The 17,246-nt window shown below is 41.7% G+C and overlaps 1 protein-coding gene across 5 annotated transcripts in view; it reads left to right on the top strand.

The window, feature by feature from the left end:
• Window positions 1–928: 928 nt before the first annotated feature.
• The window catches only part of GLIS3 (GLIS family zinc finger 3), a 155,044-nt gene continuing 138,726 nt past the window's right edge, over window positions 929–17,246 (top strand). For 2 of the 5 annotated variants that reach the window (XM_061352156.1, XM_061352155.1), the window contains exon 1: window positions 988–1,297. Coding sequence is in view for 1 of the 5 variants with exons in the window: in XM_061352157.1 (XP_061208141.1) it covers window positions 7,599–7,803 (205 nt within the window). In the remaining 4 variants the exon portion in view is untranslated. Of the gene's footprint in view, window positions 1,298–7,571; window positions 7,804–17,246 lie in introns of those variants that run through there. The other 3 variants (XM_061352158.1, XM_061352159.1, XM_061352157.1) reach the window with 3 other exon arrangements.

Genomic DNA, 17,246 nt, shown 5'->3' with positions numbered 1-17,246 from the left:
CCTACAACCTCTGTTCACTTACCCATCCAGTCCCTGTAAAGCCCGCATAGCAGCTCCAGGCTCCCCTCCAGCTAGCCTGCAACCTCTAGAGAGCTCCTGAGCATGCTCACTTCAGCCCCACAGGGTGCCACATGCAACCACCTCGGGCAAACCAGTGCCTCCATTGAGGTGCTGGAGCAGGTCCAGAGAAGGACAACAAAGCTGGTGAAGGGTCTGGAGGATAAGTCTTACATGGAACAGCAGAGGGAACTGGGGTTGTTTAGCCTGGAGAAAAGGAGGCTCAGTGGGAACCTTATCCCTCTCTACAGTTACCTGAAAGGAGGTTGCAGTGAGGTGGGGGTTGGTCTCTTCTCCCAGGTAACAAGTTATAGGACAAGAGGTAACAGCCTCAAGCTGCACCAGGGGAGGTTTAGAGTAGATATTAGGAAAAATTACTTCGGAGAGAGGTTAATCAGGCATTGGAACAGGCTGCCCAGGGAAGTGGTGGAATCACCATCCCTGGAAATGTTCAAAAATCATGTAGATGCCCTCAGTGGCATGGTTTAGTGGTGGACTTGGCAGTCCTGGGATAAAGGTTGGACTTGATGATTTTAAAGGTCTTTTCCAACCTGCTTGATTCTGTGATTCAGTCCCACACCCTCCAGCACCTACGCAGCTATCCCCCCCATGCACTTTCCGTCCCCTAGAAAGCCACTCCATCCAGCGCCCCTCCACAGCCTTCACAGTCTGTAGCCTGTATAGAGCCACCCCCAGTCCCGCGCAGCCAGGCAAGCCGACGGGGCACGCCGGCGGCGGCACCTCCCTGCTCTCCTCATGTGGCGAGGTAAGTGCGGCTCGGCGGGGAGCCCGGCTCGTCGACCCTCTGCCGCAGCAAGGGTTAACAGCGGGGCCCGCGGGCACATGACAACCGCGGGGCACGGGTCGGCCCGGCGCGGAGCCGCACGCTGCAGCCGGCGAGGGACTCGAGTGCCGCGGGGCGTGCGCGGCGGATCCCCGCCCTGTTGAGGCTGCCCGTGGGGCAGGGGACAGCTCGGCCCCTTCGCTCCTGTCAGCTGCCCCGTGCCCCCCGTCGCCAGCCCGGGCGGGGAGAGGGTGAGTCGGCGGCTCCCGGCCTCTGTGCCAGAGCGGGGAGAGGGGGAGGAGAAAAAAGCAAAACAAACCCTCTTGTGGTGAAGTTACTTGGCAGTTACCTCGCTGACAAGCCAGCCGCGGAGATGAGGACGCAGTGTTGTCTGGGAGGACGGGACAGACACCCGCCCGGGAGATTTGTCATCCCGCCGTGAATAAGCGGAGTTAGGTAGTGGCGAGAGGAGGCTGCGGAGCGGAGAGCGGCGGGGCTGCGCGGAGCAGAGCGGAGCGGCGCGGAGGGCTCGGCGGGCAGCGTGAGCAGGGCGGGCAGCGCGGGGGGAGCCAGAGGGGAGCCCGAGGTCGGCCGGGGGCGCCGGCCAGAGCGATGCGCGGCCCGCGGGGCTGCCCCGCTGAGCCTCATGGCCCCGGAGCAGAGCAGTGTCTTGCCTGTGGCTTGTGGTCATCCAGACAGTGTTCCCGCAGGCGAAAAAACAGACATGTGCCCAGTGAGATGACAGCTCTGCCTCATTTGTGAGCCTATGTGCTGCCAGTTAACTGCGGCCTCAATAGACTTGAAATTCATGACTTTTAGCTGTGTCCTTCTCTCCCAAGACTTCAGTTAGCTTCTGGCCATGGTTGAAGATGCTGATGCTTTAGCTGCAAGGTCTGTGGGATGAGCTGTATGTGTAGTAAGCGTGACGGTGGGTACCTTCCAGGCCATTCACTGGGCAGCAGCTGGCGGTTAACTCGAGTTGCTCCACAAGTGGTAGTCACAGTAAAGGCACCAGCGCATTGTGCCGATGGCCCTGTGCCTCTGTCACTGCGTTGTCACCAGCTCGCGCGGGGACACTGTTGGTGGTTTCCTGTGTCCTGTTTGCACTGAAGCTTTCACTGTTGCTGACGCTGCAACATTAGCAATTGTGGCTACACTCCTGGAAAGTCCAAAGTCATTATAGGCAAAAGCTAGCAGGAAACCAGTATGAGTAAAAAGGTGCACGACTCTGGATTTGCAGGAGCCTTTGATTACTAGGTAATATACCATGGCTATTGACAGCACAGCATGCTAGAAAGCATGCCTCTGATTCTGGCACTCAGTGCTGCCAGATTTGTATTGTTTTTTTCAAGCAGCTGGTCTGAAGTTGTCGCTGGCCCTAATGACGATAATGTTGCTTCTGAAAAGCTCACGCTGTTCTGTTACAGAAACCACTTGCAGTAGCACAGCTCCGACGCTTAGAGTACTACCAGAAAAAAAAGCTTAGGAGATACTGATTACCATAATAAAAACCTGCAAAGACTTTTCTGGCAGAATGGTAAAAATGCTTAATCCAAACTACATCATCCTGCCCACTGATAACAGCTGCCCTTCTGGTGTCAGTTGCAGCAGTATTGGTGATTGTGCTCTACTCTGTTTGTACAGTCCCTTGCACAAATGCATTCCTTTCTCTGACTAATCTTCCTAGGAATTGTAGTGATGCAAGTAATAAGTAATTAGTTTATTTCATTACACTGGCTCTGACAAAGTTGTATTTGGGGGTTGGTTGTCTCACAGTGCTATAGGTGTCCTCCATTAGCTTTATTTGTCTTGCTCATTAATATTGCATCAAGGATGTATTCTTCTGATGTTTGAGAGCTAGAAACTTTCAGATTGTGTGTCCCTATTCTAGTTTTCCTTGTCTGACCACCTGGGCCTAAGAAAAATGTGGTATTATCAGAGTACTATAGTTTGGTATGAAGTCCCCCATGGTAGTCCAATAATACAATTGTCAAGAAATGGATACAAATGACCAAACCAGTGGATGCTAGTGAGAGGTATTTATTATTCTCAGTGGTGCATGACTGCTGAGATGCTGTCTGGCATGGAGGGTGGGAAAAGATTCTCTATAAATTGGGTGGAAAGCTTATTTGGTAGTTTCAGTTTTGAAACTACATTGTCTTCCTTTATTGCAGCTGTGATTCTTAATGTACTTATTCTTCCAAGCCTAATCTCAAGCTCTCAGCTATTGGTTTGGTTGTTTGTTTTTTTTTTTTTTTTCTTTCTTTCCCTAGTTAAACCTCTCTGGTTTCCTTTCCAGGAGAGTTTATTGTCATGCTTTAGTCTGTGAGCTATAGACAGATAACTGTACGAAAGCTGTAATACCAGCACTTCCTATATGTGTGTGAGCTTTTTAGAAAATGAATACTCAAGTTGGTGTTTTACACCTGTGTTAGGTGTGTCCTTGTCACAAGCAGTTGTGAGACACAAAAAACCTCAGGAGCCTCCAATGCCCCACTTCTATGGACACTGTGTGGTCAGTGAGGTTGAGATAAAGCATCTCTATAGCTTTTGGTGGCTGTCCTTTTCCCCTGTCCACCCCAGTCCTTGAGTCCACCCAGACTGACTCATCAGGACTTTATGTCAAGGGAGAGAGTGACTTCTGAATATTGCGGTGTGGTGCCACTGACAGGTGATGCTCCAAATACAATGGCGATGCAAGGAGGTAAGGGCTGGCAGGGGAGAGCAGAGCTTAAAGGGGAGGTTGTCCCTTTTGGTGGACTTCGAGTTGCAGAGAGAACGTGGAGAAATGCTTGTCTGTTTGTGGTTGTGGTGGGAATGAGGGAAGGCAGTCATAGTCTTGGATTGCACAGTCCCAAGGGAGGGATTTTCAGTTCTTGCTTGCTTCTGTGGCTTATGGTAGCTGTTGGAGAGGTAAGGTGGAGGTGTCTCCAATAAAGAGTAGAAACAAGGACTGTTTGGTGCATTGTCTTTCAGTCTTGTTTGGTCTGAGATAGTCCTTGCTACCCTATGTGCAGTGTGCCAGTGTCTGATAACTACTTCTGTGAAAGTGTCTCTAGGCTGGTTTTATTACAGTTCCTTAAACTGATCTCTGTGGTGGAGTAATTCTTTTATTGAAGTTGAAATGTATCTACAGTGGGTGAAGCAGTAACCCAACTCTGATTACTTTTCAAAACTGCACTGTGAAAGCAGGCTATATGGCATACTGTGCTGCAGGCACAGAATTGTGAATTCTTCTTTTGCTTTCTGAAGGATTAGTGTTTGGGTTTTCCAGGGCTTCAGCTTAAATTTAAATTTTACTACATGGCTTTCTGAAAGTGAATTTATGAATCATTGTTATGGATTTTGAGTAATTATGTTGTCATGTTGTTATTGATAGATGCAGAGTCAGAGGTTTGAGTAATGTCAGCTTAAAAAAATAGTCTCAAGAAGCAATGGACATAATTGTATGTCCCCTATCTGTGGGAGCATGAAAAGGTCACTACAGTAACTCACTGATGGACAGAAATATTTCATTAAAAGGGGGCAAGTGCTTGTGTTCCTTTGGTAGAACAAAGTAAATTTTCAGCACAGTTATTCAGGTGCTCAGGATAGTATTCTTTTCTGTGTGGTGTTTGTGTGTGTGTGTTTTAACTTAGCACATTAAGAAGCTCTAAACTTATTCAGAAGCTCTAAACTTATTTCCGAATAGGATGTTGTCTTTGGTGCTGTATTCCTACAATTTCCAGGGTAAATTTGCTTAGAAATTTATCACGTCTTCTTACTATTACAGGTAGCTGGGAGCTGATACAGAAATCAGACTTTTAGAATACATTCCCTGTCCAATTGGCATTACATAGACTTTAATGCACTTCTAGGTAATCTGTTGTTTTGGTTTGAATGAGTTTAGCCACTCTGACTTTGATATGAGAGAGTCCTGACATCATGATGGAAGTTGATGCTAAAGAATTCTGATTAATGAAAAACTACTTTCAAACATGTAAATAATATTGAGAATACCACCAAATAGTAATTTCTAAAAATGGGAAAAGTTTCACTCTCCAAGGTGCTTTAGTATTCTAAAGAAAGAGCTAGCTGATCTGCATGTTAATGTGATGTTACGTATTTTCACAATAAAATCAGGAAGGACACTAGAGGAAGAAAACGTAGAGAAATTACTTAACTTGCTTCTGCTTTCATAAAAAAGTTGTTTTGTTTGTATTTTCAGGTTTTTCGATTCAAAATACAGATTACTTGCAAGAGGAAATTAATTGCGGGCCCAGAGACCTTTCTTCAAGTATAAAACCCCCACGAGTAGCTAATATAAAACTGAGATAATGATGGTGTAAAACACTGCTACTCATTTATGATACAATGTTACTGAAGAAGAATAGCAAAGAAGACCAAACTACTAACAACACAGGTTGTGTATTGACCTGGATTTTATAAGGCTAGTAGGTCTGTGTAAACCATGTAGAAATGTTGTTCTGCTGATCATAAGTTAAAGATGCTGTTGTTGAGTAAAGCTAATGCATTTGTCATACTCAATCTTTTATTGTTTATATTAGAATCTTTCTAATGTAGTCAAAATTGAAGACAAGAATTACAGCAAGAATGATTTTTATTTGTAGCCAATTTATAGCGACATGGTATATAGCCTTGCCGACAGAAAACCTCCTTTCTTGTTGTATGTCCTTTTCTAAGGATCTAGTTGCCTGTGTTAGGGTAAGGTATATCCTGCTTTTGTAACAAACCCTGACAGTTTAAGAACATTCAGTTCTCCCTGACCTTCACTGAATTGCAGAGAGTGATTTGTGCTTCAGTGTAAATCTTCCTAAATGCTTCAGGCAGGCATGGAAATAAATAATGCTGCTTTTAACTGATGTGCTTTACAATTTTTATTTCCATGATGTAAAAATATAACCATGAAAAATAGTATGTAAAATAAATCTTCTATGACCATTTAAATGTGGTTAGGACACGTATCTTGTTACTGTCAGTAGGGATTTTGCTCTTACCTTTGAAGACAATATGCTTAGGCCTTTCATTATTAGTGAGTTTTAACTGCAGAGTGTGTGAGAATATCTATATACAGATGTCTATAGAGACATTTAGGTGTCTTTTGCTCCTATCTGGAAGTGTGCTATGAAAGCAGTTCTGCAAAATAGGGATGTTTTGGTTGGTTTTTTTTTTTTTTCATAGTTCAGAGGATGAAGAAAATTGAGACACTGTAGCATCATAGTAAGTGAAGGGTCAGGTATGAAGGGTTTACATGTAATTCAATCACGAATACAGTGGTTATATATAAACTTCCTGGCTTCAGTGTTGAAAATCTCACATGCTCACAGTAAAAGTTGCAGTTCAGTGTTTTGATGCAGCAAGATCATAATACTGAGTGAAAACCACAATTGAAGCCATACTTCAGTTTTATTTCGGTCAGCTTAATTTCTTTGCTGAACACGTTAATTAGTCACTGAGTTTATGACTGAACAAACTACTTAAATGTGTGCATAACATTAAACATATGTGCCTAGTGATGGAAGCTGGGCATGTGCTGTTCAGCTGAGTTAGGGCTGAAATTACTCCATCTATGCAATATCTTAATCCAGTGATTTCCACTGGCAAGTGCAGCTTTTGCTTACAAATCTTTTTTATGTTAGCAAATACACAGGTCTAGTTGATTCTGCCTTGGTGTAGGCTGTGGCTGAGATGACCTCTCAAATCCCTTACCAGTCATGTGTTCTAAGAGTTAAATAACAGGAAAATGTAAATGATGAAAAGTCAAGGTTCAAAAAAATTAGGATGAGTTGAAAGATGTCTTTCAGAATTTGCTATTCTATAATTACATTTAAATTATGGCATATCTATACGCTTACAATAAGCATCTACTTTTGAATTAGTGTTTGTAGTAGCTACTACTGTGCTGTGTTTTTTGGAATACTTTTCTATTGTTAAGTGCCACAGAGTATGAAGGACCATAGAGGCATTTCTGTGGTTTTGTGACTTTCTCTTGATTTTGCTGTATGGATATTCTTTAGAATGTGAACTGGTATCTCTTCCCTGTTTTGTCTGTACCTGCATAGTGCTGGCATACTGTTTGTGCTTTTTGGGACCATTTTATTAATAGACCGAAGAGATGGCAGTAGCTGTGTTCATCCTGATGGCAATAGCTGTGTTCATCCTAATGGCAACATCCTATCAGTCTTTCCACTCCTGGCTGCCTTCTTCACTCGGTCAGCATTCACTTAATTTCATGGCTGATTTAGCTAATGCGAAGGCAGTTGACCCTAGTGCAAACTTTAGTTTTTGAAGAGGCAGGTTTTCTCCATGATAGAGCTCTAAGTCATTGCTTGGCTTTGTTCTTTCTCCCTGACAGACCATATAGTGCTTGTAATTTTGTTTCTTGTAACCAATAATCTCACAAAGCTAACAGTCACATGCAGTCCTCTTTCATTTATAATTTACTACAATATCCATTCTTTTTATTTATGTACTTTTTTAAACAGGCATAATACACAGTAGATTACTTACTGACTTTGGACTGATGTCAGTCAGAGCTGTGGATCTGTAAAAACCACTTTGATTACATTAAATTCTTAGAAATGAATGGGAGGTCATTCAGTATGAGTCATCAGACAATAGGTGTTCTTCATAGGCCTAGAATGATCAGTGGACAGCAAATTCCACCCTATCAGAGTTCATGCAGGAACTACCTCCCCATCTTCAAACAGCAGCACCCCGACCTATTGGAAACTTGTCTGCCGGCCTACACTTAAATATGCCCCTTGGAGGAGGGGTACCTCCTCAGAGCAACATCATTGACAGTACTATTCACCTTCCTGCTCTAAGTCCTAGGAAACAAGTGGTTACTGATGGGAAGCCTGTATTACAAGTCCCACAGCCCCCAGGACTGCCAGCCCCCCAGTCTTTAAAGCCAGAACAGCAAGAATTTGGAAATGCTTTCTCCCCATGCACAGGTGAAGGCAGGACTCCTGTTGCTACTAGGAATAGCATTTTTTCTCCACTCTCACATACCCAGATGTACGGTTTTAGGAGATTGAATCCAGTCTCTTCTTTACCACTCTTTTACTATAAAGGAAGAGATACTGAAACAAAATGCTTTGCTATTTTCCATAAAAGTAATTCATAGTTCAGTTATTCCCAGGGGCTTTATATTAATACAGCAGTTGCTCAGAATCCCTGAGCTGTCCTAAGTTTCTTTATGAACAGTGTAGTTTGCTTTGCTAACCTAACCTCTTGGCTCAGCAAAACCAGGTAGTCATTTTATGTTCTATGGCACCAGAATTCTGTGAGTGCTGTCAAAAATGCTCCTTCTTGCATTCATGAGCACAGCTTTCCACTGGTGACTAACAGTTGCTTACTGATGAAAACAGCAATGTAGTCATGCTTTTTTAGCGTGCTTAGGCTGGACAAGCTGTAAAGCACTTTGGAGCATGTCTTGACCATAGACTTGCAATCCAGGTTTAGGAGCCACTGCTCATGCTGTAGAAAATAATGATGCATAACCCTCACAAAATTTGGAGATTTGTCCTCTGTGGGTAAGTGCTTATGCATCAAATGAAAAAATACTTGACTGTGTGCTCTTTGGATTTTTGAAGTCAATACAGAACTTTTAAGCTTTCAGCACTTCTTGACTCTGGTCGTGCTGGAGATAGAGATACTCTTCTGGAGGAGTTTTGGTATCATACTTTTGAAGCCAAATGCACATAGACACGAGAATTTAATTTATAGAAAAGAATTAAATAATTTACAATACCAAGAAAAGCTTGGGTTGATAATTGGAGTGAAATTGCAGGAAGGAGACATTTCCCATTTTATTACAAGTCTGTTTCTTCTCTCAGTTTTCTGTTTTTCTTCGCTACTTACCTTTGAAAACTGTTACAAAGTCCCTCCCTCTTCATCAACGCTTGCAGGCTTGAAACCAGCATAATTTAGAACAAGTTGAAAGTTAACTGCATGCTTGAGTGCTCTGCTGAGTCAGACCAGTGGTAATACATATACATATTCATTGAATGACCTCTGAGATCACCATCTGGTGATTGTTTCTGTTGTAGTTGTGGGTGTAATTCACAGCATTATGAGAGCTTTCTATCTCTCACTACAGATAGAGCCTCATTCCTGCTGTCTTCAAAATCACATGCCTAAAACCAGGGAACCCATGCTGAGACACATGAAATTGCTCTACATAACAGCTAATCCACCTGCAGTATGCGTTGCAGAGCATTACCACAGGGTGAACAGAACATCACCGAGTTTAATGTCCTTGATTTGGGGATTTTGATCTTCTGTGCCTGGCTGTTCTGTTCCTAGCTGCTGTCATTTCTATCTTTCCTTCTTGGCCTGATTAGCTCCCACATATAGTCTGGTATTTTTTTGGATAGCGGTAGAGAATTCAGCTGAAGGGTTGACATTAGGGAAGTTTACATATAAACCAGTGATGGTTAGGCAAGACACTGTAGACTTCAGGACTTGAGATTCTGTGTTTCTATGGATTTAGATTTGTAATTCATCATGTTTTAAAGTTGTTTTTATTAGCAGGACCACTTACAGAGTTGAAGATTATGCATGTAGGAACATGCCTGCTATGGAACAGCTAAGTCTCTCATTTACTTGGTCATATCCAGTTAAATTTTTAACTTGCTGCGCTGTGTAAAGCATGCATGTACACAAATAAGATTTTAAACTTTATAAAACTATTAATGTAGTTTATGCTTGTGCAGCTTTCATATTTTGTCCTTTCCTAGTGGTGGGTACCTGGGGGGAAATATCTTTTGATAGGTACTTAATTTAGTTAAACTTTCATCTCTAGAAAGCAATAGTTTTCCTTTTACAGTTGTCTCTCAGTATCAGGTACAGATGTTTGCATTATTCAGAGTTGGTTTTGTCTTTTTTTTTCTTTTTTCCTCTTTTTAAACATTGGATAGTAAAAGTGGCAAGATACACAATAAAATAACTTGGTGGTGGTTTTGGAATAGTTTCCCTGCATTCTTTCAGTAATGGAAAAAACAGTTTTAAAAACCGCAAACAAACAGGAGTTTCAGTTTGGGATAGAGGAAAGAATAAGATATTGTGGGGCAATCCAATTGTGTACTTTGTTTTTTACAGAGGTGGTGCAGAGTGCACAAAGGAGAACAGTAGTGTTGCTGCTTTGCATGAAGACTTTTTTATCTTGTATAATGTTACAGAGTTTGAAAGGAGATGATTTTTAGAAAGGATACCACCCAAGTCACACTTAGAGAAACTGTTACACTTGCATGCATGATGAAAACCTGAAGCACATTTTGCTGTTTTACTGACAGTATCTGCTGAGGTGAAAGTGAGCTAGAGACATTGGGCAGGAATGAGCTGAAAGGGGAAGAGGGTGAGAGTAGTAAAGGAAGACACACGACCATAACCTGGACAGCACTGATCTTCAGCTTCCCTCGTCAATGCAGACTTTTTGTCAGGAGTCTTATAATGAGAAAATAATACAATTTTAAAAATCCAGCTTTCTACTGAGTATTCTATTGGGAAGCTATTAAAAAAAAAAAAAAAAAAAAGAAGCTTAAATGTAAGTTCAGATTAGAACGGTGATCTAAGTGTAGCGATGTCCAAAAGTTATGTGTTCAAGTATTTATTACCAGTATATCTGCAGTTTATACACATCTGAATAGTATTTTGTTTTCTGGAAAAACTAGTAGCTGTTCCCATCACTTGTCTTACTTATTTCTCTGTGCAGACAGTGGACTTGTGAGTGTGAGCTGGACTATGTTCAGGCATATTCTGCGTGTTCTCATGTCTCATGTACATGTAGTGATAAAAATCCTAAACCTTTCTGAAAACTACACATATTTTCTGAAAGGACTAATGTGTTTAACACCTGTCCTAGTTTCTTTTACTCAGTGAATGAAAACATGTTTTTGAAGTCCATCAGAAGGAATTAAAGATAAATAATTATCTACCAAATAAATAATTACCTCCTAGTGTAGGTAGTTGTGGAAGATGGCTGTGAGAGTAGGTATTGCTGTGGAGTTGGATCTTTGGTCTGAATCTCTTTGATCATCTTAAGATGCTTATGGCAGTTCATTCAAAAAATGAGGAGGAGGGTTACCTGTCCTGTAAGACAACATATTATAGACTTAAAGCAGCTTGGATTTGATGGATGAAGAATTTCTACTGTGACTGAAATTTGATGCTGAGGTCCTGCTGGTGGAGGTGGTGTAGCTGTTGCACCTCCAGCTGCTGTGCTCATAACCTGGTGGAGAGGTCCAAAAGAGACATGGGGAGGAGAGAGGTAGCCTGTCAGCCTGGATTTTGGTCTTCTTTATTGTGACTGTGCTTTCAGCTGGTATGTCTGCCAAGACTTTCTAGAAATTGTGAGCAGCTCTCAGTCATGAGAGCTGTAGCCATCTCCTTGCATCCCCCATTCTCCTTCCCAGCTGGTGAGACAGCATACGTAGGGAGTTCAAGCCTGAGATACCAGTCTGGCCTTTTTTTCCACCCTGACTACTCTACTAAAACCAGTGTAGTCAACACATGGGTCCGTGACTAAGACAATGATACAGTTGTGAAGAGCTGACATGAAAATACTTGGAATGGGGCTCCTACTAATGAATATCTAGGTGCAAATCTGGGCATTTATTAGTAAGAAATGCAGAAACTTGTGCGGGCAGACATGGACACCTTTTGTTCTCCTTTCCAGGGTTATTGAAAAGACAGCAGTCATCTTCCATTTCTGTGCTTCCTGCAGTGTTAAACTTGTTCCTTGTACAATGACAAGTCATTGCACATTTTATTTTGTATTTTCTTGCAAATACGGCTGTACATTTTTTCTAGTAAAATGAATCAGTTACTTAACGTTCATGTGTAAGATGGGCATATTTCCTTTTGGAGACCATTAAGGCTCTTCCTTATCCTGGAAATAGTTGACAGGCATTAAGTCTTGGGGTTGGGGTTTATTAGACTTTTTTGTTTGTTCGTTTGTTTGTTTGGTTTTGTTTTTTTTTCCACAGAGGCTCTGGAAGGAGCAGCAGCTCCAGTGCTGCTAAGCTGTGTGAGAGCTGTGAACTTGGTCAGGGAGAATCATTGTGTCTAGTTGCCAAAAGAGCAGTGTTTCACTTTGGAACAATAACTGCACAGGTCTGTGAGGGGTGTTATATGCAGAAGTGTTAATCAGTAAGCAACTTGAGCCACACTTGAAATCTCTTTAATATACTTTGCTCTCTAGTGCTGTTGGGTTTATGAGTCGGTTGGCACAGTCTGAAAAAAGATGTTCATCAGTATTCCATGCAGTTCTTACACAGAAAGTTTAACTCAAGACTCGTTTTCTTTTTCAGTTGTTTTCTATAATCGTCAGCAATCTTAAAGCCTGGTTATTGATGATGTTTAGGTACAGCAAAGTGATTAAGTGACAATGATCTTAGTTTTATCCAGCATGACACATTTTCCAGCTTTGCATATGCTTCAGTGGCCGTGGTATTCTTGAAAAACAGCACAGGGCCCGTCAAGTCAAGGAAATCATTGTGGCTCTGGCACTTGTTGGGGAAATCCATTTTGAAGACAGTAGGTATGGGTCTTGGTGGATTCTTCTGTTTGGTCTAGGACTTTCTCAAAGGGCACAGCTGAAAACATGAGACTCCCCAAGTTTAATTCTACAATTAATTTTACGGGTTGAATGACCAGCAATCCTGGTCAGGTTTGAGAAGGTTCACTGTGGTTCTTGCTACAGCTCTTATAGAATGTAGAAGAAATTTACTTCATTTTTATGTAAAAGATGGTGCATAGATTCTTGTTGCAAGATATTCCTTTGGAATGCTTATTTCAGGTTTGGTGGCTTGGATTTTTTTTTTCCTTTGGTTCTCTTTTTTTTTTTTTTTTCCTCCCCCCTATCTGTCTGAACATTTTGTTTTTTTTTCCCTATCATAAATGATGTTCAACTGTTGAACACAAGTGATGGAAGGCAGTGATTTACATTGACTTTGATGCTGTAGTTTTAGAGTCTTTATCTTAAGCATTCAGAATTTTGTTTAAGAACAAAACATTTAAAAGAATAAAAATAGATGGTGTTACAAAAATACATGTTGGACTATGGAATATAAAGGCCCCAGGCGACTTACAAAAATTCCCTGAATACTGTTAGGCTTAATGCCAAAAAGAATCTACTTTACACAGGAGCTGTAAAATCCCTCAAGAGTGTGAGGCATTTTGCCATCACTTAGCATTCTGTGCTAAGAGTGTAATTTAACTTCTCTTGTACCAGGACTCATACCTTTATCCTCTAATTTGTGGGTGTGGACAGTGAGCTTTAAAATGAACTGCAGCTATCCAAAGGATAGCTAAGGACATATAAGGACAGTATAACAAAGGAGCAGTTTTAAGTAAAGCTCATATTTTACAATTCTCTTAGACCAAATGTTATTCTTTCAGACTGGGCCAAATCAGTTGAAGGTGATGGGGTATATTTATCAATAGCTTTATGATGCCTGTTTTCACCATGATGACAGCTTGTTGTTGTCAATAGCATCCAAAGAGTATCTCCAGCTGGAAGGGTGCAAAGAAACTATGGACAAGCTGGGTGATGGAAGCTATACCAAGCTCGTGACCTCATGGACAACCTCTGGTGAAGATCTCAGTATGCCTTTGAATACCTTGCCCAGCAAAATTCCCAAAGGATAAAATCAAGGCAGATGGATTAAAGATTAAAGGATTCTTATGCATCCTAAAATTCATCCTAAAAATGGCTAATGAACTTTGTATCCTCCTTCAGGCTTGCAGAGAGGAAAATCTGATGCCTTGGGTCAAAACATCATAAACAAGCAAACAAGAACAGGCCAAAATACTATATTTTCATCCTATTTTGTTGGAGTGCATGGTGTTTTTTAATTTTATTACATCACCAGGAGGTGGCACTAACAAAATCTGTTTTCATACAGAGATGCATGTTTCACCCACCTTTTTATAGAGGATATTTGGGATAAGAATCCACTTGAAATATGAAATTTCTCTAAGATTTGTACCTGAAAATTCTTAAAAACTTCATTGAGGCCACCTCTCCCTCTGAGTGAAATAAGATTTGACTATTTTGTTGTGAATTTGTTTTGCCTCTAGTCTCTTCATTTGCAAATTTTGGATAAGTTATTTTTATGTTTATACAGTGCTTTGAGATCTCCACCTGAAGTGCAGTTTATTGACACCAAACACAAAATTAATTTCTATGTATGTACCTAGAGAGAATAGGTTGATTGTGCCTTTGCACAAAGTAACAGGGGGCCAAAGAGCACAGTTGAGTGTAGATGTGTGCAAATACTGAACTGCAGATGAGTTTGGCTTTTTGCATGTTACTCCTGTGTTCTTCTTAAACTATATTGCCTTTCCTGTCAGTGCTATAACATGATCTTCACCATGGTGATTCATTCCTTTATTTGGTCCCCACTGCTGCAGACATGTTTGATGATGGTGAACAGGAAGCATACCAACTCCTTGCTTTGTTTTAGGTGCTCTCTTACCCCTCACAGACAGAAGACAGCAAGAAGTAAAGCTTCTTTTCTGGTATCTACTCTATACATAAAGTGCAAAAATGGTCTTCACTTACTTTCAGGGTCTCACACAGTTATAAACACATGGAATAGTCCTGTGAGGAGCAGGGAGTTGGACTCAGTGATCTTTATGGGCCCCTTCCAAACTTCAGATATGCTGTGATTCTATGATTCAGTAATTCCTCTGTAAACAAAAATGGGAATTTTCTGCACCAAATATTTTTTTCTATTCTACTTATGGCTGGTCTTTCTGGAGCTGAATTTGATAATTAGTTTTCTCTGACTTCAAAGAAGCTAGGGAAATTCATATAAATGTTTTGAAAGACCATGACTACATGTTTGAATTTTGGCTTAGGTTGGTGTCCTGGGTTCAGCTGCTGGGCTTAAACCATGGCAGCTGGACAAAAAACCTGTTTTAAAATTCATCTATTTGACCTGTTTCTAACTGGATTAGAAATAGCCTGCATGTGTTCTTTTGTCTCTGTTTCTGTACCATTTATCTCTCCCAAGGTAAATTCTGTCTTAGACCAGTGAAGGGTTTGCAAGTATCACACTTTATACTAGAATTAGGGGAGCATGTCCTTCATGGCTAGTTGTAAAAGTACATACCATCTTTTCACCAGACTTGAGATACTAGCTCAGTATATATTGGGTGCAGCAGAGGGGCACTGGGCAAGGAATGTGAAGATGCAGATGTGAAAACATGGCTCAGCTGATTTTACTGTCAAAACTCGATACTCACGTAAGCATGGCAGAATGTTGTTCTGGTCTTTGCTGTGGTACTTGCTCCTGGACCTATTGAAAGAACTGTCATGGTTTGACCCCAGCTGGTAACTCAGAACCATGAGTGAGCAGGCACTTGCTGACTTCCCCCTTTCTTCTTCTCCCCACTCCCAGAGGGATGGGGAGGAGAATAGAAAGAATGTAACTCCCACAGGTTGAGATAAGAATAGTCCAGTAACTAAGGTATAACGCAAGCAACTACTGCTACCACCAATAATAACAATGATAAGGGAAATAACAATGGAAGAGAATGCAACCACTCACCATACACCAACCGATACCCAGCCCTACCTGAGCAGCAGTCTAGACCTTCTGGGTAACTGCCCCTAGTTTATATAGTGGGCGTGATGTGCTGTGGTATGGAATACCTCTTTGGCTAGTTTGGGTCAGGTGCCCTGTCTCTACTTCCTCCCGGCTTCGCCCCCGCCCTGGCAGAGCATGTGACTCAGAAAGTCCTTGGTCGGAGTAAACATTACTGAGCAGCAACTAAAAACATCAGTGTTATCAGCGCTGTTCCCAGGCTGAAAGTCAAAAACACAGTGCTGCACCAGCTACTAAGAAGGGGAAAAATGACTGCTACTGCTGAACCCAGGACAGTATCCACCCATTATTTCATACCATTCACGTCATGCTCAGATCCCACACTTTTCAATATACCATCACTCTTGTCTCGTATATATATATATATATATATATATACATCCACAAGCACACAAAGAGAGAGATACCATTCCTTAGTGCATGGACCAGTCCCTGTAAAGCTGCTGAGTTCATCTGGTGCGTGATGTCGTTCTCCATCTCTTGTAACAGTCTTTCAGAGAAGGAGAGACAGTGTGCAGTGTTGGACTGTTGCCTGCTGATGACAACATGGAACTCGTCTGGTCACACCTGAGCTCATCTGGTTTCGTCAAAATTCATTCTTTGTTGGGATGATGGTTGGAGGGAAGTCAGGGCCAGCCACTGGTGACCTGACGGCATCTAGTTGGTGGGCTATAAAAGTGTGACATAGCAGGCAATAGAATATAATTGAGTTCATTGGCTGTTTTCTCCTAAAATCAAATCACCTTGAGGTACACATCAGACTTCCCCATCTTCCTACATTACCCACCAAGTATATCTGGGTTCCTGAGCAAAAGCAATCCCATGAGTGGGTTGCCTTTACCTGAAGAAGGAATAATCCAGACTGTCTTGTTGCACTGTTATGCCCTATTTTAGCTCTGTCTCTGCCTGTTCTCACTCTCCCCATTTGTCTTTCTTCTCTGTTTGGGTTCATGGTGAAGAGTTAATTTATTTTATATTTGCCCAGTGACAAGCACAATCTGCAGCCTACTGCAGCTTCTGGGCATTATTGTAATGCAAGTAACAATGACAGTGATAAAAATATAATACATAGTGATGGGTGTGATGTAAACGTCTATAGTGACTAAGTAAATACAGACATTATTCTCTCTTGAGCAAACCAAAAATTTTAAACGGGATACTAACTGTAAGGTTCCACAAGAAATATACAGCTATGAAATGTTTAATGTAGTCTTTTAAACTGTTAATATGAGCTGCAAGAGCCAAGAGTGTTTTTTATTTTTTATCCTTCATGATAAGCTTGTTGCGTAAATAGAATTATGGCAAAATACTCATTATTGACTGCTGCAATTTTACCAGTGAATTTTGTTTGATAGTAAAGTGGTATTACTTCAGTTTCAGCAGAAACATCTTCAACTGTGGTGGCTTTTGGTGGAATTTTGATCTCCTAATCTGTTTTTGGAGTTTGAATCTTAATTCAGGTACAGGTATTATAATTCTGTTATTGATACTGCTCTTTGTTCAAGTTTAGCCAGGGCTTTTGCACTTTTGTTCATTATAAGTACATCATGCTGTTCTAGTGTCCTCAGCATAAAAAGGACAAGGAGCTGTTGGAGCCAGTCCAGAGCAGGACCACAGGGATGATCAGGGGCTGGAGCACCTCCTATACTAAGACAAGCTGAGAAACTTGGGGCTGTTCAGCCTGGAGAGGAGAAGGCTGCATGGAGATCTCATACCGCCCTTCCAGTATCTGACAGGGGCCTACAGGGGTGCTGGAGAGGGACTCTTCATCAGGGACTGTAGTGGTA

Source organism: Neopsephotus bourkii, unplaced genomic scaffold (genome assembly GCF_033783945.1).
Source record: "Neopsephotus bourkii isolate Nb327-2 ecotype Australia unplaced genomic scaffold, CSIRO-AGI_Nbou_v1 NB_622, whole genome shotgun sequence".
Classification (NCBI taxonomy): domain Eukaryota; kingdom Metazoa; phylum Chordata; class Aves; order Psittaciformes; family Psittacidae; genus Neopsephotus; species Neopsephotus bourkii.
The sequence above is the reverse complement of the archived record's forward strand: the minus strand, read 5'-3'. Positions and strand labels throughout refer to the sequence as shown.